This window comes from Schistocerca nitens, chromosome 5 (assembly GCF_023898315.1).
Source record: "Schistocerca nitens isolate TAMUIC-IGC-003100 chromosome 5, iqSchNite1.1, whole genome shotgun sequence".
NCBI classification, from domain to species: Eukaryota; Metazoa; Arthropoda; class Insecta; order Orthoptera; family Acrididae; genus Schistocerca; species Schistocerca nitens.
In genome coordinates, this window is record NC_064618.1 from 790,353,574 (window position 1) to 790,376,973 (window position 23,400).

A 23,400-nucleotide genomic window follows, 5' to 3' on the forward strand; every position below is an offset into this window, starting at 1 on the left:
AACGATTTCCTTGCCATTGCCAGTATACATTTTATATCCTCTCTACTTCGACCATCATCAGTTATTTTGCTCCACAAATAGAAAAACTCCTTTACTACTTTAAGTGTCTCATTTCCTAATCTAATCCCCTCAGCATCACCCGATTTAATTTGACTACATTCCATTATCCTCGTTTTGCTTTACTTGATGTTCATCTTATATCCTCCTTTCAAGACACTGTCCATTCCGTTCAATTGCTCTTCCAAGTCCTTTGCTGTCTCTGACAGAATTACAATGTCATCGGCGAACCTCAAAGATTTTACTTCTTCTCCATGAATTTTAATACCTACTCCAAATTTTTCTTTTGTTTCCTTTACTGCTTGCTCTATATACAGATTGAATAACATCGGGGAGAGGCTACAACCCTGTCTCACTCCCTTCCCAACCACTGCTTCCCATTCATGTCCCTCAACTCTTATAACTGCCATCTGGTTTGTGTACAAATTGTAAATAGCCTTTCGCTCCTTGTATTTTACCCCTGCCACCTTCAGAATTTGAAAGAGAGTATTCGAGTTAACGTTGTCAAAAGCTTTCTCTAAATCTACAAATGCTAGAAACGTAGGTTTGCCTTTTCTTAATCTTTCTTCTAAGATAAGTCGTAAGGTTAGTATTGCCTCACGTGTTCCAACATTTCTACTGAATTCAAACTGAACTTCCACGAGGTCGGCTTCTACCAGTTTTTCCATTCGTCTATAAAGAATTCGCGTTAGTATTTTGCAGATGTGTCTTATTAAACTGATAGTTCGGTAATTTTCACATCTGTCAACACCTGCTTTCTTTGGGATTGGAATTATTATATTCTTCTCGAAGTCTGTGGGTATTTCGCCTGTCTCATACATCTTGCTCACCAGATGGTAGAGTTTTGTCATGACTGGCTCTCCCAAGGCTGTCAGTAGTTCTAATGGAATGTTGTCTACTCCCGGGGCCTTGTTTCGACTCAGGTCTTTCAGTGCTCTGTCAAACTCTTCACGCAGTATCTTATCTCCCATTTCATCTTCATCTACATGCTCTTCCATTTCCATAATATTGTCCTCAAGTACATCGCCCTTGTATAAACCCTCTATGTACTCCTTCCACCTTTCTGCCTTCCCTTCTTTGCTTAGAACTGGGTTGCCATCTGAGCTCTTGATATTCATCCAAGTGGTTCTCTTCTCTCCAAAGGTCTCTTTAATTTTCCTGTAGGCAGTGTCTATCTTACCCCTAGAGAGACAAACCTCTACATCCTTACATTTGTCCTCTAGCCATCCCTGCTTAGCCATTTTGCACTTCCTGTCGATCTCATTTTTGAGACGTTTGTATTCCCTTTTGCCTGCTTCATTTACTGCATTTTTATATTTTCTCCTTTCATCAATTAAATTCAATATTTCTTCTGTTACCCAAGGATTTCTATTAGCCCTCGTATTTTTACCTACTTGATGCTCTGCTGCCTTCACTACTTCATCCCTCAGAGCTACCCATTCTTCTTCTACTGTATTTCTTTCCCCCATTCCTGTCAATTCTTCCATTATGCTCTCCCTGAAACTCTCTACAACCTCTGGTTCTTTCAGTTTATCCAGGTCCCATCCCCTTAAATTCCCACCTTTTTGCAGTTTCTTCAGTTTCAATCTGCAGTTCATAACCAATAGATTGTGGTCAGAATCCACATCTGCACCTGGAAATGTCTTACAATTTAAAACCTGGTTCCTAAATCTCTGTCTTACCATTATATAATCTATCTGATACCTTTTAGTATCCCCAGGATTCTTCCAGGTATACAACCTTCTTTTATGATTCTTGAACCAGTGTTAGCTATGATTAAGTTATGCTCTGTGCAAAATTCTACAAGGCGGCTTCCTCTTTCATTTCTTCCCCCCAATCCATATTCACCTACTATGTTTCCTTCTCTCCCTTTTCCTACTGACGAAATGCAGTCACCCATGACTATTAAATTTTCGTCTTCCTTCACTACCTGAATAATTTCTTTTATCTCGTCATACATTTCCTCAATTTCTTCATCATCTGTAGAGCTAGTTGGCATATAAACTTGTACTACTGCAGTAGGCATGGGCTTTGTGTCTATCTTGGCCACAATAATGCGTTCACTATGCTATTTGTAGTAGCTTACCCGCACTCCTATTTTTTTTATTCATTATTAAACCTACTCCTGCATTACCCCTATTTGATTTTGTATTTATAACCCTGTAATCACCTGACCAAAAGTCTTGTTCCTCCTGCCACCGAACTTCACTAATTCCCACTATATCTAACTTTAACCTATCCATTTCCCTTTTTAAATTTTCTAACCTACCTGCCCGATTAAGGGATCTGACATTCCACGCTCCGATCCGTAGAATGCCAGTTTTCTTTCTCCTGATAACGACGTCCTCTTGAGTAGTCCCCGCCAGGAGATCCGAATGGGGGACTATTTTACCTCCGGAATATTTTACCCAAGAGGACGCCATCATCATTTAATCATACAGTAAAGCTGCATGTCCTCGGGAAAAATTACGGCTGTAGTTTCCCCTTGCTTTCAGCCGTTCGCAGTACCAGCACAGCAAGGCCGTTTTGGTTAATGTTACAAGGCCAGATCAGTCAATCATCCAGACTGTTGCCCCTGCAACTACTGAAAAGGCTGCTGCCCCTCTTCAGGAACCACATGTTTGTCTGGCTTCTCAACAGATACCCCTCCGCCGTGGTTGCACCTACGGTACGGCCATCTGTATCGCTGAGGCACGCAAGCTCCCCCACCAACGGCAAGGTCCATGGTTCATGGGGGAAGAGAAACACATTACGATTTCCATATGAGAGCGTTGTAATCTAGTCATCTTCGTGATTACGCAGTTTGGAACGATCGTCCAATGATTCAACTTGCTGCTGAGGGATGCCAAGGGCCAATTGCACCACAAACTGTTCAAGAAGTTACTGTCGCCAAGGCTGAGAATGTTGGACGCAGTATGCGAGCTTCAAGCAGTGCACAAGCTCTGTGCAAAAGTGCTGCGAACAATTGTGACATTGTACAAACTTCAAATTACTCGTTATCATTTGCCACTGACGCCGACCTTCACGTGGAGTTTGCTCTTACGTTTCTTGCCAGAGCTGAAGCTGATGACATGTGGCCTTGGAACGTTTTGTGGTATAATGAAGCACATTGTACGCTCATTGGGGCAGTCAACACACACAATTGTCGCATTTGGAGATCGTGACCACCATCGAACATTTATGAAGTTCGCCTGCACAGTGAATGTGACAGTGTGGCTTGACGGCACAGTTCATTACTGACGAAATTTTCTTTGAGGAACTCGGACTCCAAGGACTGAGGATATGCAACGTGAACGGGAGACGTAATTGTGATCTGCATCGCCAACATGTGATTTCTGCTCTTGAGGAGAGAGGTCCTTTGGACTCAATTGTTTTGATGCACGAAGGAGTTCCACCTCACTTTACTAGTGAGGTCAAACGGTTACTCCGTAACACAATTGGAGAAAAGAGAATCCTTGGCCGATCGCTCCACACTGCGTAACCACCAAGATCAGCAGTTTTCAACTTTCTGATGTGGAAATTAAAATGTGTTTCTTTCAATGTCTTATTCGTTATTTCTCTTCCGCATGTCCTTACAAATGTTTCCACAAAATTTCATTTTCCTACTGAAAGATGTACGTTTGCAGGGGCGTAACTGACAGTGGCCTGCAACACATCAGTTAGAATGGGAATGGCATGCGAACATGTATTTTATCTCGCCGCTTATGCGCTTTCCCCTGTACTGAACTTTTCTGACTGCGAGAATGTAAATTGTCAATAACTTTAAACCAAACCTAATCTGCATGAATTTACGTAACACAAAAACTAAATCTGATGCGACACTATTGATTTGAAATTGGTCCTGGTAATAAAACAAAACTTGATCTATTTGAAAACAATGGCTCCTGTGCTTAGCGACAACTATCCCTGAAATAATAAAATTTCTTACCTTTATCTGCGCAATGGTAACGCTCTTCGCACTAGTCTCGCTTAGTATTTTAAATTGTATAGTTAGCATACAGCTATTGTGCAAGGCTGTTGCTTAGCATACATTTTAATTAAATCAAATATGACTGAGAGAATAATTTCTTGAGAAAAATAGGTAATCAAAAACGACATGGATCTGGGAACAATTATTGTCTTGATTGTCTTATGGTAAGTAACAATAGGGCACTAACTTTAAAACTTGTATTTCGACTCTTTGAAAATTAATAATGCTCACAATTAACACACAATAAACTGATTGTACATTAACAATTACCTTTAAAAAATCATTGGATGTGAGTGCTGTAGATTGTCTCAGACATCACTTATGAATAGGCCATTGCATTGGTGAACAAACAGCTATTTTTACCTTAATTATTTCCGGTATGATATCTCGCAAATAAAATCATTACTGCCCGTAGCGAGTAGGTATATATCCAGCACACATCAGATATAATTCGTCTTTACACATGAGAGTCCTCCATACATCACTTTATGTAAAGTTACTCTAACACATTACCCATAACACCTTGAACCAACGATCGCTGTTGAGCAGTGACGCTACTACATAATCGGTACTACATTTGACGATCTCTGGTTCAATATAAAATTTTTTACAAAATTTTACCCTGTGTATACAGGGTGGTCCATTGATCGTGACCGGACCAAATATCTCACGAAATAAGCGTCAAACGAAAAAACTACAAAGAACGAAACTTGTCTAGCTTGAAGGGGGAAACCAGATGGCGCTATGGTTGGCCCGCTAGATGGCGCTGCCATGGGTCAAACGGATATCAACTACGTTTTTTTAAAAATAGGAACCCCATTTTTATTACATATTCGTGTAGTACGTAAAGAAATATGAATGTTTTAGTTGGACCACTTTTTTCGCTTTTTGATAGATGGCGTTGTAATAGTCACAAACATATGGCTCACAATTTTAGACGAACAGTTGGTAACAGGTGGGTTTTTTAAATTAAAATACAGAACGTAGGTACGTTTGAACATTTTATTTCGATTGTTCGATGTGATACATGTACCTTTGTGAACTTATCATTTCTGAGAACGCATGCTGTTACAGCGTGATTACCTGTAAATACCACATTAATGCAATAAATGCTCTAAATGATGTCCGTCAACCTTAGTGCATTTGGCAATACGTGCAACGACATTCCTCTCAACAGCGAGTAGTTCGCCTTCCGTAATGTTCGCACATGCATTGACAATGGGCTGGCGCATGTTGTCAGCCGTTGTCGGTGGATCACGATATCAAATATCCTTCAACTTTTCCCACAGAAAGAAATCCGGGGACGTCAGATCCGGTGAACGTACGGGCCTATATAGTATGGTGCTTCGACGGCCAGTCCACCTGTCATGAAATATGCTATTCAATACGGCTCCAACCGCATGCGAGCTATGTGCCGGACATCCATCATGTTGGAAGTACATTGCAATTCTGTCATTCAGTGAAACATCTTGTAGTAACATCGGTAGAACATTACGTAGGAAATCAGCATACATTGCACCATTTAGATTGCCATCGATAAAATGGGGGCCAATTATCCTTCCTCCCATAATGCCGCACCATACATTAACCCGCCAAAGTCGCTGACATTCCACTTGTCGCAGCCATGGTGGATTTTCCGTTGCCCAATAGTGCATATTAGTCGGTTTACGTTACCACTGTTGGTGAATGACTCTCGTCGCTAAATAGAACGCGTGCAAAAATTCTGTCATCGTCCCGTAATTTCTCTTGTATCCAGTAGCAGAACTGTACACGGCGTTCAAAGTCGTCTCCATGCAGTTCCTGGTGCATAGAAATATGGTACGGATGCAATCGATGTTGATGTAGCATTCTCAACACCGACGTTTTTGAGATTCCCGATTCTCGCGCAGTTTGCTGCTACTGAAGTGCGGATTAGCCGCGACAGCAGCTAAAACACCTACTTGGTCATCATCATTTGTTGCGGGCCGTGGTTGACGTTTGACATATGGCCGAACACTTTCAGTTTCCTTCAATAACGGACACTTGGATCATGTCGTCCAGGATACCGAGCAGCATACATAGCACACGCTCGTTGGGCATTTTGATCACAATTGCCATACATCAAGACGATACGACCTTTTCCGCAATTGGTAAACGATCCATTTTAACACGGGTAATGTATCACGAAGCAAATACCGTCCGCACTGGCTGAATGTTACGTGATACCACGTACTTACACGTTTGTGACTACTATAGCGACGTCTATCACAAAGCGAAAAAAGTGGTCCAACTAAAACATTCATATTTCTTTACGTACTACACGAATTTGTAATAAAAATGGAGGTTACTATTTTAAAAAACGCAGTTGATATCCGTTTGACCTATGGCAGCGCCATCTAGCGGGCCAACCATAGTGCCATCTGGTCTCCCTTCATGCTAGACGAGTTTCGTTCTTTGTAGTTTTTTCGTTTGATGTTTATTTCGTGAGATATTTGGCCCGGTCACTAACAATGGACCACCCTGTATATCTTTCACTACGATCATTTGTTTTTAATGAGGGCCCTCTAAAGTAGGGCAGTTTAATTACGACCACCCTGTATGTAACGTAGGGACAGATAAGCCACAAGTTCAGCAGTTTCAGACGGTTACTTCCTGCCCATTTGGTCAGCCGTCGCTCTCGTCCTGGTGTCTCATTTCCGCTGTCAGTGGTTGCTCACGGAATTTCCACCAATTATAGACACGCTTTCTCGTGCTGTCCTAATGGCTGAGTTCTCCGCGACACGCCGATGGCAGTGCAGTGGTTGTGCGTCAAGTGGGAATTCGAAATGAGCCGGACGATTCTGCACAGCGTGTACGAAAAATGGAGATGTGTGTGTGTGTGTGTGTGTGTGTGTGTGTGTACGGGGGCGGGGGGAGGGAATGGACGCTATGTACGTCGCGAAGCCTCCATACAAAATTCTTAGAACTGGCTTTCGGCACGAAGTTTCGGAATATGCTTCAGCTCCCTACTCATCGCCCTCCCCCAGACACTGTGGAGATAAAGAAGAGAGTCTCATAGAGCTATATCAGCAGTTATTTTTCCTGCACTGCATCTACCAATGAAAAGCAACCTTCATAAAATCAGCAGTAAACAGTATCTTTGTCACGCACTTTAAAGTGATTTTTAGATTGTAGACGAATATTTCTTTCTGATGTTCACCATCATAAGTATTACCGATTCGAGAAACCTAATCCACACACAGACTTACCACCTCAGGCCAAAGACGATAACGCCTTAAGAAGGCTGCATCTCGTAAGTCTACATCTACATCTACATCCATACTCCGCAAGCCACTTGACGGTGTGTGGCGGAGGGTACCCTGAGTACCTCTATCGGTTCTCCCTTCTATTCCAGTCTCGTATTGTTCGTGGAAAGAAGGATTGTCGGTATGCTTCTGTGTGGGCTCTAATCTCTCTGATTTTATCCTCATGGTCTCTTCGCGAGATATACGTAGGAGGGAGCAATATATTGCTTGACTCTTCGGTGAAGGTATGTTCTCGAAACTTTAACAAAAGCCCGTACCGAGCTACTGAGCGTCTCTCCTGCAGAGTCTTCCACTGGAGTTTATCTATCATCTCCGTAACGCTTTCGCGATTATTAAATGATCCTGTAACGAAGCGCGCTGCTCTCCGTTGGATCTTCTCTATCTCTTCTATCAATCCTATCTGGTACGGATCCCACACTGTTGAGCAGCAATCAAGCAGTGGGCGAACAAGCGTACTGTAACGTACTTCCTTTGTTTTCGGATTGCATTTCCTTAGGATTCTTCCAATGAATCTCAGTCTGGCATCTGCTTTACCGACGATCAACATTATATGATCATTCCATTTTAAATCACTCCTAATGCGTACTCCCAGATAATTTATGGTATTAACTGCTTCCAGTTGCTGACCTGCTATTTTGTAGTTAAATGATAAGGGAACTATCTTTCTATGTATTCGCAGCACATTACACTTGTCTACAATGAGATTCAATTGCCATTCCCTGCATCATGCGTCTATTCGCTGCAGATCCTCCTGCATTTCAGTACAATTTTCCATTGTTACAACCTCTCGATACACCACAGCATCATCTGCAAAAAGCCTCAGTGAACTTCCGATGTCATCCACAAGGTCATTTATGTATACTGTGAATAGCAACGGTCCTATGACACTCCCCTGCGGCACACCTGAAATCACTCTTACTTCGGAAGACTTCTCTCCATTGAGAATGACATGCTGCGTTCTGTTATCTAGGAACTCTTCAATCCAATTACACAATTGGTCTGATAGTCCATATGCTCTTACTTTCTTCATTAAACGACTGTGGGGAACTGTATCGAACGCCTTGCGGAAGTCAAGAAACACGGCATCTATCTGTGAACCCGTATCTATGGCTCTCTGAGTCTCATGGACGAATAGCGCGTTGCCCCTAGTGTATGCATGTCTTCGAAACTTCAGTGTATGAACGAACGCAAGTAGACTCCGTACCCTCATAAATGTAAAGGTACTATGGAAAAGTGGATTATATACATAGATCGGCCTACTATCGTAATAAGCCCGCACAGACTATGCCAGCGTCACCTGGCGAGGAATGACTGTTCGTCAAACACACGAACGGTGCATACAGTATCAGTGTGCGTGCAGTAAATGTGTACAATGGGGAAGGCGCGCGATCTATCTGTGTTTGGCAAAGGGCAGATTGTTATCGTCCAGAGGCTTGGCACGAGCATTTAGGAAACAGTACTACTTGTCGGGTGTTCGAAGAGTACTGTGGCGAGTGTCTTCAACACGTGGCTAAACCAAAGTGAAACCACATCCAGACATCATTACAGATGTGGGACGTCGTAGCCTGAGCAGACTGGTAAAACACTACAGGCGGCGTATTGAGGCGGAACTATCACACTTAAACGCTTGGTAGAGTGCAAGTGTGTCTGAACACAAAGTGCACCAAACACCCCTAACGATTGGCCTCCTGTCGGCCGCGGTGGCCGAGCGGTTCTAGGCGCTCAGTCCGGAACCGCGCGACTGCTACGGTCGCAGGTTCGAATCCTGCCTCGGGCATGGATGTGTGTGATGTCCTTAGGTTAGTTAGGTTTAAGTAATTCTAAGTTCTAGGGGACTGATGACCTAAGATGTTAAGTCCCATAGTGCTCAGAGCCATTTGAACCATTTGATTGGCCTCCGCAGCCGATGACCCACGCATGTGCCAATGTTAACACCACGACAGCTTCAACTACCACTGGAATGGCCCCGTGACGATCGGCACTGGACGTAGGCGCAGTGGCAGAGCGTTGTGTGGTAGGATGAATACCGATACCATCTTCGTCATGCCGATAGAAGGACGCGAATCTGTCATCTTCCAGGGGAACATTTTCTTGACACCTGTACTGTGGGATACTGGCAAGCTGGCTCCATTATGCTCTAGGGTACGTTCACGTGGATATCTACGCGTCCAATGGAGCAAGGCACCATGGCGACCAGGGAATGTCGTAAACTGGTTGCAGATCACGTACACCCCTTCGTAACGATCATATTCCCCGACAGCAGTGGCACGTTTCAGCAAGATAATGCGCCATGTCACAAAGCCAAGAGTATCATGGAGTGGTTCGTCGAACACAGTGACGTGTTCCAATTGATGTGCTGCCCCCCAACTCATCAGATCTGAACTCAATAGAACACATCTGGGACGTGAAGGAACGTGGCGTCAGAGCTCAGCGCCCCCTTCCCCGGAATTTACGAGAATCAGGTGACGTCTGTGCAGATGTAGTGCCAACTCCCTCCAGCGATCTACCAATGCCCAGTGTGCCATTTGCAGGGGAGGATGGGGGGATTTCCCCCCCCCCCCCCCCCCTCTGCATCAGACCATCCCCTCCTTTGGTTTTAGTTTATGCATCCCAACCTGGGATGTTTATTTCCCACCCACCGGAGTAAGACTTTACATATAATTCAAATGTGTGGAGCCGAACACTGAAAGTTTACTATTAATACTATTAATAAGTTTGCTTATTAATTTTGAAAAAGTGTTATGTAGTAGTTAAGCATTTCAAAACATTTAGAACGAAATGACAAGACGACGTACGCCACATTTCCGTAGCATGCCACAGTGTTGCAAGACGTCGCCCCAGTGTAAACGAGGCTTTAGAGCCAGGTCTGTATTGTATGGTGGATGTGATGTGTTGCGTACGAAACTAAAACCTGCAATCAGATCCAAACGTCGTGGAAAACTCTGAAGAGGTGTCATCCTGCAGCAAGATAACGCTCACCCACATTCTACCAAACGGACAGCCGACGCAATAAAGGAGTTGAGATTCGAGTTGCTGGAACATCCACCAAACAGTCCAGACCTGGCTCCAAGCGATTTTCACATGTTTTGACCCTTAACGGAAGCACTACAGGGAAGAAGATTTGAAAGTGATGAAGACGTCATTGCTGCGGTGCAAAATTGGTTACAGATGCAACCGAGAAACGTATTTACTGAAAACTCGTAAAACGTCGGGAAAACTGCATTGAAGTCCAGGGACGTTACGTAGAAAAATAACGCATGTTTCAGTTTTCTATCATCAGAATAAGTACAGCTTTTCACAAATGTACCTTTACTTTTTGAATTCCCCTCGTATACCTGTATGTAGATGTTGTTGTTGTTGTGGTCTTCAGTCCTGAGACTGGTTTGATGCAGCTCTCCATGCTACTCTATCCTGTGCAAGCTTCTTCATCTCCCAGTACCTACTGCAACCTACATCCTTCTGAATCTGCTTAGTGTATTGATCTCTTGGTCTCCCCCTACGATTTTTACCCTCCACGCTACCCTCCAATACTAAATTGGTGATCCCTTGATGCCTCAGAACATGTCCTACCAACCGATTCCTTCTTCTGGTCAAGTTGTGCCACAAACTCCTCTTCTCCCCAATCCTATTCAATACCTCCTCATTAGTTATGTGATCTACCCATCTAATCTTCAGCATTCTTCTGTAGCACCACATTTCGAAAGCTTCTATTCTCTTCTTGTCCAAACTATTTACCGTCCATGTTTCACTTCCATACATGGCTACACTCCATACAAATACTTTCAGAAATGACTTCCTGACACTTAAATCTATACTCGATGTTAACAAATTTCTCTTCTTGAGAAACGCTTTCCTTGCCATTGCCAGTCTACATTTTATATCATCTCTACTTCGACCATCATCAGTTATTTTGCTCCCCAAATAGCAAAACTCCTTTACTACTTTAAGTGTCTCATTTCCTAATCTAATACCCTCAACATCACCCGACTTAATTCGACTACATTCCATTATCCTCGTTTTGCTTTTGTTGATGTTCATCTTATATCCTCCCTTCAAAACACCATCCATTCCGTTCAACTGCTCTTCCAAGTCCTTTGCTGTCTCTGACAGAATTACAATGTCATCGGCGAACCTCAAAGTTTTTATTTCTTCTCCATGGATTTTAATACCTACTCCGAATTTTTCTTTTGTTGCCTTTATTGCTTGCTCAATATACACATTGAATAACATCGGGGAGAGGCTACAACCCTGTCTTACTCCCTTCCCAACCACTGCTTCTCTTTCATGTCCCTCAACTCTTATAACTGCCATCTGGTTTCTGTACAAATTGTAAATAGCCTTTCGCTCCCTGTATTTTACACCTGCCACCTTTAGAATTTGAAAGAGAGTATTCCAGTCAACATTGTCAAAAGCTTTCTCTAAGTCTACAAATGCTAGAAACGTAGGTTTGCCTTTCCTTAATCTTTCTTCTAAGATAAGTCGTAAGGTCAGTATTGCCTCACGTGTTCCAGTATTTCTACGGAATCCAAACTGATCTTCCCCGAGGTCGGCTTCTACTAGTTTTTCCATTCGTCTGTAAAGAATTCGTGTTAGTATTTTGCAGCTGTGGCTTATTAAACTGATTGTTCGATAATTCTCACATCTATCAACACCTGCTTTCTTTGGGATTGGAATTATTATATTCTTCTTGAAGTCTGAGGGTATTTCGCCTGTTTCATACATCTTGCTCACCAGATGGTAGAGTTTTGTCAGGACTGGCTCTCCCAAAGCCATCAGTAGTTCCAATGGAATGTTGTCTACTCCTGGGGCCTTCTTTCGACTCAGGTCTTTCAGTGCTCTGTCAAACTCTTCACGCAGTATCGTATGTCCCATTTCATCTTCATCTACATCCTCTTCCATTTCCATAATATTGTCCTCAAGTACATCGCCCTTGTATAGACCCTCTATATACTCCTTCCACCTTTCTGCTTTCCCTTCTTTGCTTAGAACTGGGTTTCCATCTGAGCTTTTGATGTTCATACAAGTGGTTCTCTTATCTCCAAAGGTCTCTTTAATTTTCCTGTAGGCAGTATCTATCTTACCCCTAGTGAGATAAGCCTCTACATCCTTACATTTGTCCTCTAGCCATCCCTGCTTAGCCATTTTGCACTTCCTGTCGATCTCATTTTTGAGACGTTTGTATTCCTTTTTGCCTGCTTCATTTACTGCATTTTTATATTTTCTCCTTTCATCAATTAAATTCAATATTTCTTCTATTACCCAAGGATTTCTATTAGCCCTCGTCTTTTTACCTACTTGATCCTCTGCTGCCTTCACTACTTCATCCCTCAAAGCTACCCATTCTTCTTCTACTGTATTTCTTTCCCCCATTCCTGTCAATTGTTCCCTTATGCTCTCCCTGAAACTCTGTACAACCTCTGGTTCTTTCAGTTTATCCAGGTCCCATCTCTTTAAATTCCCACCTTTTTGCAGTTTCTTCAGTTTTAATCTACAGGTCATAACCAATAGATTGTGGTCAGAGTCCACATGTGCCCCTGGAAATGTCTTACAATTTAAAACCTGGTTCCTAAATCTCTGTCTTACCATTATATAATCTATCTGATACCTTTTAGTATCTCCAGGGTTCTTCCATGTATACAACCTTCTATCATGATTCTTGAACCAAGTGTTAGCTATGATTAAGTTGTGCTCTGTGCAAAATTCTACCAGGCGGCTTCCTCTTTCATTTCTTAGCCCCAATCCATATTCACCTACTACGTTTCCTTCTCTCCCTTTTCCTACTACCGAATTCCAGTCACCCATGACTATTAAATTTTCGTCTCCCTTCACTATCTGAATAATTTCTTTTATTTCATGATACATTTCTTCAATTTCTTCGTCATCTGCAGAGCTAGTTGGCATATAAACTTGTACTACTGTAGTAGGTGTGGGCTTCGTATCTATCTTGGCCATAATAATGCGTTCACTAAGCTGTTTGTAGTAGCTTACCCGCGTTCCTATTTTCCTATTCATTATTAAACCTACTCCTGCATTACCCCGATTTAACTTTGTGTTTATAACCCTGTAGTCACCTGACCAGAAGTCTTGTTCCTCCTGCCACCGAACTTCACTAATTCCCACTATATCTAACTTTAACCTATCCATTTCCCTTTTCAAATTTTCTAACGTACCTGCCCGATTAAGGGACCTGACATTCCACGCTCCGATCCGTAGAACGCCAGTTTTCTTTCTCCTGATAACGACATCCTCTTGAGTAGTCCCCGCCCGGAGATCCGAATGGGGGACTATTTTACCTCCGGAATATTTTACCCAAGAGGACGCCATCATCATTTAATCATACAGTAAGGCTGCATGCCCTCAGGAAAAATTACGGCCGTAGTTTCCCCTTGCTTTCAGCCGTTCGCAGTACCAGCACAGCAAGGCCGTTTTGGTTATTGTTACAAGGCCAGATCAGTCAATATTGCCCTTGCAACTACTGAAAAGGCTGCTGCCCCTCTTCAGGAACCACACGTTTTGTCTGGCCTCTCAACAGATACCCCTCCGTTGTGGTTGTACCTACGGCACGGCTATCTGTATCGCTGAGGCACGCAAGCCTCCCCACCAACGGCAAGGTCCATGGTTCATGGGGGGGGATGTAGATGATGATTCTGTAAATAAGCTTTACCTATAATGTACTTTTAAAGATACAACAAGGGATGGCTTTTCTGATAGTGCATACGCATGAATAGTGAGTTTCGGCATTAACATCTATTTATAAATGTTTAGCCATGGGTAACGCCACGGTCCAAGCGCCTCTAAGACATCCCCCCCCCCCCCCCCCACTGGTAAAAGCACAAGGCCTCATTGCTTCCACGCCATGTCACGTCGACGCTGTTACTCGTCCCAAAAGTGGACATACCGGCTATTTGGTAGGTCGTCACAATGTCTGGCTGATCATTGAGTGGTAGATTACTTCGGCAGCTCTCTGAAACTATTCCTAAGTGCTGATGTACTCGTATATGAAAAAAAAACTGCAACGCCAGAAACATGCGATAGCAAAATGGAAGAAGATACGCACAGCATCGACGCTTTGTACAGATATTGTTAATTGACTAATATATCCAGATGTAAAATATTACTCATAAATTGAGGGGAGGCTCAGTATTATTGCATTACACAAAAACAGTCATAAATGGAAAATATCTAGAGGTACACGTCCAGAGCCACCAGAATTGCAACAGACATTTAAAGCTGGTTGTAAAAAACAAGCAGGTGTCAGGCTGAGAACCAGAAGAATAATACCACGGAAATGTGTTTCATACAAGCTAGTAGTAACTTACAAAATCCTCACTTTACGGATTCCTTAGTGCTTCCCGTCAGCCTGGTAGCCTTACCAAACACGATTAATGGATGAGATAGAGGAAAATCCAGAGACCGCCCAATTTCCTTTGAATTTAAACTTGAAGAAAGATGTCATGGATACGTTATTATTATTTTACAAGCCTCGTCAAAGACTAATAAGCTTAATACCTATAGTGTTTGTTCAATCTTACAAACATGTTGTATATACGTAGTTTATAAGTGTACATGTGATACAACGTTCGGTTCGTTGAAATATACACCACCATATCTATAGTTATTGCTACCCTTTGTGAGCAGCTATTCAAATTCTTGTCTGCAATCAGCATGTGCCTTTCTGCCTGAGGTGAGTTCAGCTATGTCAAACCTGTTGCTTTCAAGAAGACGGGCAGCCCCAATACTTAGTTTTATTTCGTATGATCTTTCAAATCAGCCGCCGATGATTATGAATCAGTGTAAACTCCCCAAAGCTAATACACTCTAACGGGTTGCCATCACATTTATTGCAACGGTAAGTGTAAATGCACCCAAAGACATACGGACGATTCATACGTTCTTAATGCAGAGAACCAGAAAGGGAAAGATGTCATAAGAAGTTATTTTTAGTAATACACAAAAGATTAGTTAATGCACTAAATCCTAAGTAACAGTGTTACTTTTCGTATTACAGAGGTTTACTTCAGCTCTACATTGTCTTCAGACTTTAGAAGCTACCAGCAGTTCAGAGATACTTACGTCGGGGAAGCGGTGCGTAGAACGGCGGTGAGCGGTAGCGACCATTCACAGTGTCCCACAGCATCAGGGCCTCCCTGATGCTGCACACGCCAGGGGCAACCTCCACCTGAAACACGCACAATGGTTTCATCCCCCAATGAATCAAATTGAGGTGCGCACGTTTCGTTAGGTAGGGAAGACAAAATCATCACACAGACATACTAACACAAATACGCACATGCATGTGATGAAACAACGTTAATATCTCACCAACGGTTCGAGATAAAGTGTCCAACGACGCATGGAATGTAAATGGGCGAGGTTTTGCTGCTTGATTAATATTCGTGGTCAATTTTCGTTATCTTTCCCGTTGGAATTATCAAACAAATATATTACAAAAGACTGTGGTTGTTCCTGTTTCTTACCAGTAGTCTAGGAAGCCTGAAAACATAAATGCTATGATATGGTATTGACTGTAGGAATCGTGGGGAAGTCTATCAACACTTGGCAAAATTTACTAAATGTTACGCAATTAAATTCTCACTTTTAAAACACATTGTAACATGGAAAAGTCAGGTATCCTAAGTCTTTCAGACACACACTTAACGGCACGTTTGATGCGTACTTCTGTTCACACCGTCCAGTAATCATCTACTTTCAAATTTCAGAGTCTTTCCGAGTTCCTTCAGTCCATCCATTACCTTATAGCCGAGTTCAAATTGTTGTGAATGTTCAATGGCACTTGCTATTAAAAGAGCCAGTACAATCAAAAGTCATACCACCGATCGATTGTTTAAGGCGTGACTACGAATGTGATGGTAGATTATACCTCTTCCCAGACCTGCATTTTATCTGTCGTCCATCTTTCATAAACATTCCTATATGGTAATTGCCACCAGTCTACACGATCTTGCAGAAAACCTCGAACTGAATATTGCGATCTTAAAAGATCCAGGAGGATCAGCAAGAAACTTCGCATTCGTTGACAGGGGCACACATCATACCGCTTCACGAAGGTGCTTCGGATTAATATAACGACTCCAAAAATGTTTATTTGCGAAATATGTCGGTCGTGATGGTCTGTTGGTAAAGCACATGCATAGATACTGGAAGATCGCGGGAGCGAATCCCGCTCGAACCACAGAGTATTTAGTCTGCCTTTAACATAGCCTTCACTACTAACTCATGAGAAGAGGATTCGCCACCTGCTTCGGATTCCACGTTAAGCTGTAGTTCACCCTCCCTTGTTAGGGCTGCAGAGGTAGTTTGCAACATACAAGTCGCCGAAGTGACGTTCGACTGAAAGACTTGATCTATCCCGTTGAACCACACAGAATTACTATTATTTAAGAAATGTCAACAAGATTATCCCCCCCATGAATCATGGACCTTGCCGTTGGTGGGGAGGCTTGCGTGCCTCAGCGATACAGATGGCCGTACCGTAGGTGCAACCACAACGGAGGGGTATCTGTTGAGAGGCCAGACAAACATGTGGTTCCTGAAGAGGGGCAGCAGCCTTTTCAGTAGTTGCAGGGGCAACAGTCTGGATGATTGACTGATCTGGCCTTGTAACATTAACCAAAACGGCCTTGCTGTGCTGGTACTGCGAACGGCTGAAAGCAAGGGGAAACTACAGCCGTAATTTTTCCCGAGGACATGCAGCTCTACTGTATGATTAAATGATGATGGCGTCCTCTTGGGTAAAATATTCCGGAGGTAAAATAGTCCCCCATTCGGATCTCCGGGCGGGGACTACTCAAGAGGACGTCGTTATCAGGAGAAAGAAAACTGGCGTTCTACGGATCGGAGCGTGGAATGTCAGATCCCTTAATCGGGCAGGTAGGTTAGAAAATTTAAAAAGGGAAATGGATAGGTTAAAGTTAGATATAGTGGGAATTAGTGAAGTTCGGTGGCAGGAGGAACAAGACTTTTGGTCAGGTGATTACAGGGTTATAAATACAAAATCAAATAGGGGTAATGCAGGAGTAGGTTTAATAATGAATAAAAAAATAGGAGTGCGGGTTAGCTACTACAAACAGCATAGTGAACGCATTATTGTGGCCAAGATAGACACAAAGCCCATGCCTACTACAGTAGTACAAGTTTATATGCCAACTAGCTCTGCAGATGATGAAGAAATAGATGAAATGTATGACGAGATAAAAGAAATTATTCAGGTAGTGAAGGGAGACGAAAATTTAATAGTCATGGGTGACTGGAATTCGTCAGTAGGAAAAGGGAGAGAAGGAAACATAGTAGGTGAATATGGATTGGGGGGAAGGAATGAAAGAGGAAGCCGCCTTGTAGAATTTTGCACAGAGCATAACTTAATCATAGCTAACACTTGGTTCAAGAATCATGAAAGGAGGCTGTATACATGGAAGAAGCCAGGAGATACTGACAGGTTTCAGATAGATTATATAATGGTAAGACAGAGATTTAGGAACCAGGTTTTAAATTGTAAGACATTTCCTGGGGCAGATGTGGATTCTGACCACAATCTATTGGTTATGAACTGCAGATTGAAACTGAAGAAACTGCAAAAAGGTGGGAATTTAAGGAGATGGGACCTGGATAAACTGAAAGAACCAGAGGTTGTAGAGAGTTTCAGGGAGAGCATAAGGGGACAATTGACAGGAATGGGGGAAAGAAATACAGTAGAAGAAGAATGGGTAGCTCTGAGGGATGAAGTGGTGAAGGCAGCAGACGATCAAGTAGGTAAAAAGACGAGGGCTAATAGAAATCCTTGGGTAACAGAAGAAATATTGAATTTAATTGATGAAAGGAGAAAATATAAAAATGCAGTAAATGAAGCAGGCAAAAAGGAATACAAACGTCTCAAAAATGAAATCGACAGGAAGTGCAAAATGGCTAAGCAGGGATGGCTAGAGGACAAATGTAAGGATGTAGAGGCTTGTCTCACTAGGGGTAAGATAGATACTGCCTGCAGGAAAATTAAAGAGACCTTTGGAGAGAAGAGAACCACTTGTATGAATATCAAGAGCTCAGATGGAAACCCAGTTCTAAGCAAAGAAGGGAAAGCAGAAAGGTGGAAGGAGTATATAGAGGGTTTATACAAGGGAGATGTACTCGAGGACAATATTATGGAAATGGAAGAGGATGTAGATGAAGACGAAATGGGAGATAAGATACTGCGTGAAGAGTTTGACAGAGCACTGAAAGACCTGAGTCGAAACAAGGCCCCGGGAGTAGACAACATTCCACTAGAACTACTGATGGCCTCGGGAGAGCCAGTCATGACAAAACTCTACCATCTAGTGAGCACGATGTATGAGACAGGTGAAATACCCTCAGACTTCAAGAAGAATATAATAATTCCAATCCCAAAGAAAGCAGGTGTTGACAGATGTGAAAATTACCGAAATATCAGTTTAATAAGTCACAGCTGCAAAATACTTACGCGAATTCTTTACAGACGAATGGAAAAACTGGTAGAAGCCGACCTCGGGGAAGATCAGTTTGGATTCCGTAGAAATGTTGGAACACGTGAGGCAATACTGACCTTACGACTTATCTTGGAAGAAAGATTAAGAAAAGGCAAACCTACGTTTCTAGCATTTGTAGACTTAGAGAAAGCTTTTGACAATGTTGACTGGAATACTCTCTTTCAAATTCTGAAGGTGGCAGGGGTAAAATACAGGGAGCGAAAGGCTATTTACAATTTGTACAGAAACCAGATGGCAGTTATAAGAGTCGAGGGGCATGAAAGGGAAGCAGTGGTTGGGAAAGGAGTGAGACAGGGTTGCAGCCTCTCCCCGATGTTATTCAATCTGTATATTGAGCAAGCAGTAAAGGAAACAAAAGAAAAGTTCGGAGTAGGTATTAAAATTCATGGAGAAGAAGTAAAAACTTTGAGGTTCGCCGATGACATTGTAATTCTGTCAGAGACAGCAAAGGACTTGGAAGAGCAGTTGAACGGAATGGACAATGTCTTGAAAGGAGGATATAAGATGAACATCAACAAAAGCAAAACGAGGATAATGGAATGTAGTCAAATTAAGTCGGGTGATGCTGAGGGAATTAGATTAGGAAATGAGACACTTAAAGTAGTAAAGGAGTTTTGCTATTTAGGGAGTAAAATAACCGATGATGGTCGAAGTAGAGAGGATATAAAATGTAGACTGTCAATGGCAAGGAAAGCATTTCTAAAGAAGAGAAATTTGTTAACATCGAGTATAGATTTAGGTGTCAGGAAGTCGTTTCTGAAAGTATTTGTATGGAGTGTAGCCATGTATGGAAGTGAGACATGGACGATAACTAGTTTGGACAAGAAGAGAATAGAAGCTTTCGAAATGTGGTGCTACAGAAGAATGCTGAAGATAAGGTGGGTAGATCACGTAACTAATGAGGAGGTATTGAATAGGATTGGGGAGAAGAGAAGTTTGTGGCACAACTTGACTAAAAGAAGGGATCGGTTGGTAGGACATGTTTTGAGGCATCAAGGGATCACAAATTTAGCATTGGAGGGCAGCGTGGAGGGTAAAAATCGTAGAGGGAGACCAAGAGATCAATACACTAAGCAGATTCAGAAGGATGTAGGTTGCAGTAGGTACTGGGAGATGAAGAAGCTTGCACAGGATAGAGTAGCATGGAGAGCTGCATCAAACCAGTCTCAGGACTGAAGACCACAACAACAACAACAACAAGATTATGTGCCAAAGATGTTTTAAAAACGATAAATAATGATGCTTTACCAGTCAAGCGAAAGTGTATTTTTGTGTATGCTTAGCACGGGTAAAACAAATTAATAAAATGTTTATTGCTGATTAATTTCGGTCATAACGCCATTGGCAACTCGACGTAAATACGCAGAGAACCTATTGTTTAATTCACTGTAGTTAAATATGGTCTGGCCTGAGCTGAATGCAATGATTGCAGTTGCTAACATTTTAGGTAGGTCCATCCGTGACGAGTCATGAATATCAATTGAAATACACTAACAATTGTAGCCTGTCACTTTCATTAAACTGTTCTCTGCGCGGCTCGGAGGATTGTACCTTCATCATCAGGTGGATTTATATACATTAACAAAACATTGTTTGGTGGGAGACGAGATACTGGCAGAAGTAAAGCTGTGAGTACCGGGCGTGAGTCGTGCTTCGGTAGCTCAGATGGTAGAGCACTCGCCCGCGAAAGGCAAAGGTCCCGAGTTCGAGTCTCGGTCGGGCACACAGTTTTAATCTGCCAGGAAGTTTCATTGTACATACAATTTTTCTCGGCAATTTGTAACCCTGTATGCCAGTAGAAGACAAAAACGAACTGTTTTAGCACGTGACTTCCAAGTTATGTGGATGCTTTCCATTGTACATCTAAGCAATAATATAAATACCACTCAGTGTTGACAGGCTGTTTCTGAAAATGGTATTCACATTTTACACGTTTTCTGTACAACCAAATAAACACAAAATGTGTACGAGAAGTTACCGAATTCAAAAAACGTGTAATACACTGACGTCTCCAAAAGTTGTGGGTTTTATACAACAATTTCTTGAGCTCATTGTGCTTTGTTAATTTCAGCCGACTGGGCGATAATGAGCCAATATCGTGCCTCAAGAATTAAATTTGGTCGAAAGTTCACAGGAATTACACGATCAGTATCCACACAATGTTTCTAAGGTTTAAAGATCGGTTTCTTACCTAAAGTGTAAGCATATTTCATTATGATGTACAAAGAACAACGTTTTATTTTGTTGATGTGAATAAGAATGACATATTATTGACTCAACGATCCAGACTTACATACTTCTTACGATAAAATACAGGGACTCCAATGAGCTATTCAGAGAAATATTTTTATTCATATAACAATAACTTTAGGTTAACTCAGAAAATTAAAAATATAATACACAAATAAAGTCATGGAGAAAATAGTGTCGGCTAGGAACAATAATAATCTGCAAAAAATACCACGTTAATACTCCTAAAAGTGGAATCCAGTGCAGCGCCAAACTCACCGCCGCACTAAGAAAAGTGCAATTTCCCGTGAACGGAGAAACAAACACGTTACACAGTGATAGTATATCACAAAGCGTTTCAAAATGCTACGTCTCTGGGTTAGTACAATCACGGACAGTCACTGCTAGAAACAAGTGAGAAGTCCATAAATCAAGATTCCAAAGTGTGTGTGTGTGTGTGTGAGGGGGGGGGGGGAGGGGGGGGAGGAGGGGAAGGGGGGGGGGGTGCGAGCGCGAGTGCGTCTCTCACTCCCCTCCCCCCAGTTTACGGTCGCTTATGCTCACCAACCATATTCATCAACCACGAAGTTCATCACCATTTCTGAGGATACAGAATGTAAACAAATACCTCGTCAGAGGAAGGCTGAACTTCCTTCGGTACAGGGCCCAAGTACCCGCCTCCAAAGGTGATGCTGACGCACACCTTCGTTGTGTTTACCGATACGGAAGTATTTGGCTCGAATCTCGTGGGGGGTGGGGGTTAGGGGGGAAATTTACAGCGTAGTATTTCGCCGACAAGGGGAGGAGATGAGGTGATGGGAAGTTCCTGCACTTCATATTTTGCACCAATGTCCTAAATTATATTTCAGACCACTGAATAGTGTCTCATGGAGTGAAGGTATATGCCACTGTTGATAGCTATCTTTCTCTCGTATGCACACCTTAAGCTCAGCATCCACCTTGGAAACATTTGAAGGGGGTAGTCTACGTGCCAGCATCGAGTTTCACTCTCTCCTTTCCTCCTCACCATACAACACCGTGGAGTAGCTCACCTTGGTGGACCAGGCGCGCAGATCGTTGAGCGCGTGCGTGGTCGTGAAGATGGCGCTGCCGTCTTGCGTGGCGCACTGGCAACGCCACCAGCGCAGGTAGGGCTGCGACAGCGGCACGCAGCGCTGCCCCCGCACCGTGGTCACCGCCCCCACCAGCGCCACCAGCGCCAACCACGCCTGACTCATCTCAGCCTGAGCGACGAATCACACCGTAAGCCGACATAAACAATGTATCACTTCGAGGTTGCAAACACACCACAGCCCATGACTAGTACCATGATACTTCTAAGAGTAATACACACTTTGTGAATTTTAATCCTTTTGGTGTCCTCACATACACATCATCGAGTAAAACTGAAATGATATCAGGTGTTCCCCAGGGAAGCGTCCTGGGACCTCTGCTGTTCCTGATCTACACTCCTGGAAATTGAAATAAGAACACCGTGAATTCATTGTCCCAGGAAGGGGAAACTTTATTGACACATTCCTGGGGTCAGATACATCACATGATCACACTGACAGAACCACAGGCACATAGACACAGGCAACAGAGCATGCACAATGTCGGCACTAGCACAGTGTATATCCACCTTTCGCAGCAATGCAGGCTGCTATTCTCCCATGGAGACGATCGTAGAGATGCTGGATGTAGTCCTGTGGAACGGCTTGCCATGCCATTTCCACCTGGCGCCTCAGTTGGACCAGCGTTCGTGCTGGACGTGCAGACCGCGTGAGACGACGCTTCATCCAGTCCCAAACATGCTCAATGGGGGACAGATCCGGAGATCTTGCTGGCCAGGGTAGTTGACTTACACCTTCTACAGCACGTTGGGTGGCACGGGATACATGCGGACGTGCATTGTCCTGTTGGAACAGCAAGTTCCCTTGCCGGTCTAGGAATGGTAGAACGATGGGTTCGATGACGGTTTGGATGTACCGTGCACTATTCAGTGTCCCCTCGACGATCACCAGTGGTGTACGGCCAGTGTAGGAGATCGCTCCCCACACCATGATGCCGGGTGTTGGCCCTGTGTGCCTCGGTCGTATGCAGTCCTGATTGTGGCGCTCACCTGCACGGCGCCAAACACGCATACGACCATCATTGGCACCAAGGCAGAAGCGACTCTCATCGCTGAAGACGACACGTCTCCATTCGTCCCTCCATTCACGCCTGTCGCGACACCACTGGAGGCGGGCTGCACGATGTTGGGGCGTGAGCGGAAGACGGCCTAACGGTGTGCGGGACCGTAGCCCAGCTTCATGGAGACGGTTGCGAATGGTCCTCGCCG

At 43.2% G+C, this 23,400-nt stretch overlaps 1 protein-coding gene across 1 annotated transcript in view; it reads right to left on the reverse strand.

Annotated features, from left to right (window-relative positions):
- The window catches only part of LOC126260717 (hemolymph lipopolysaccharide-binding protein-like), an 85,921-nt gene extending 63,624 nt beyond the window's left edge, over positions 1–22,297 (reverse strand). The window contains exons 1-2 of the mRNA XM_049958055.1: positions 22,112–22,297; positions 15,385–15,490 (exon numbers count right to left, since the gene is read on the reverse strand). Coding sequence (XP_049814012.1) covers positions 15,385–15,490; positions 22,112–22,297 — 292 coding nt within the window. The remainder of the gene's footprint in view (positions 1–15,384; positions 15,491–22,111) is intronic.
- Between the last annotated feature and the right edge of the window lie 1,103 nt (positions 22,298–23,400).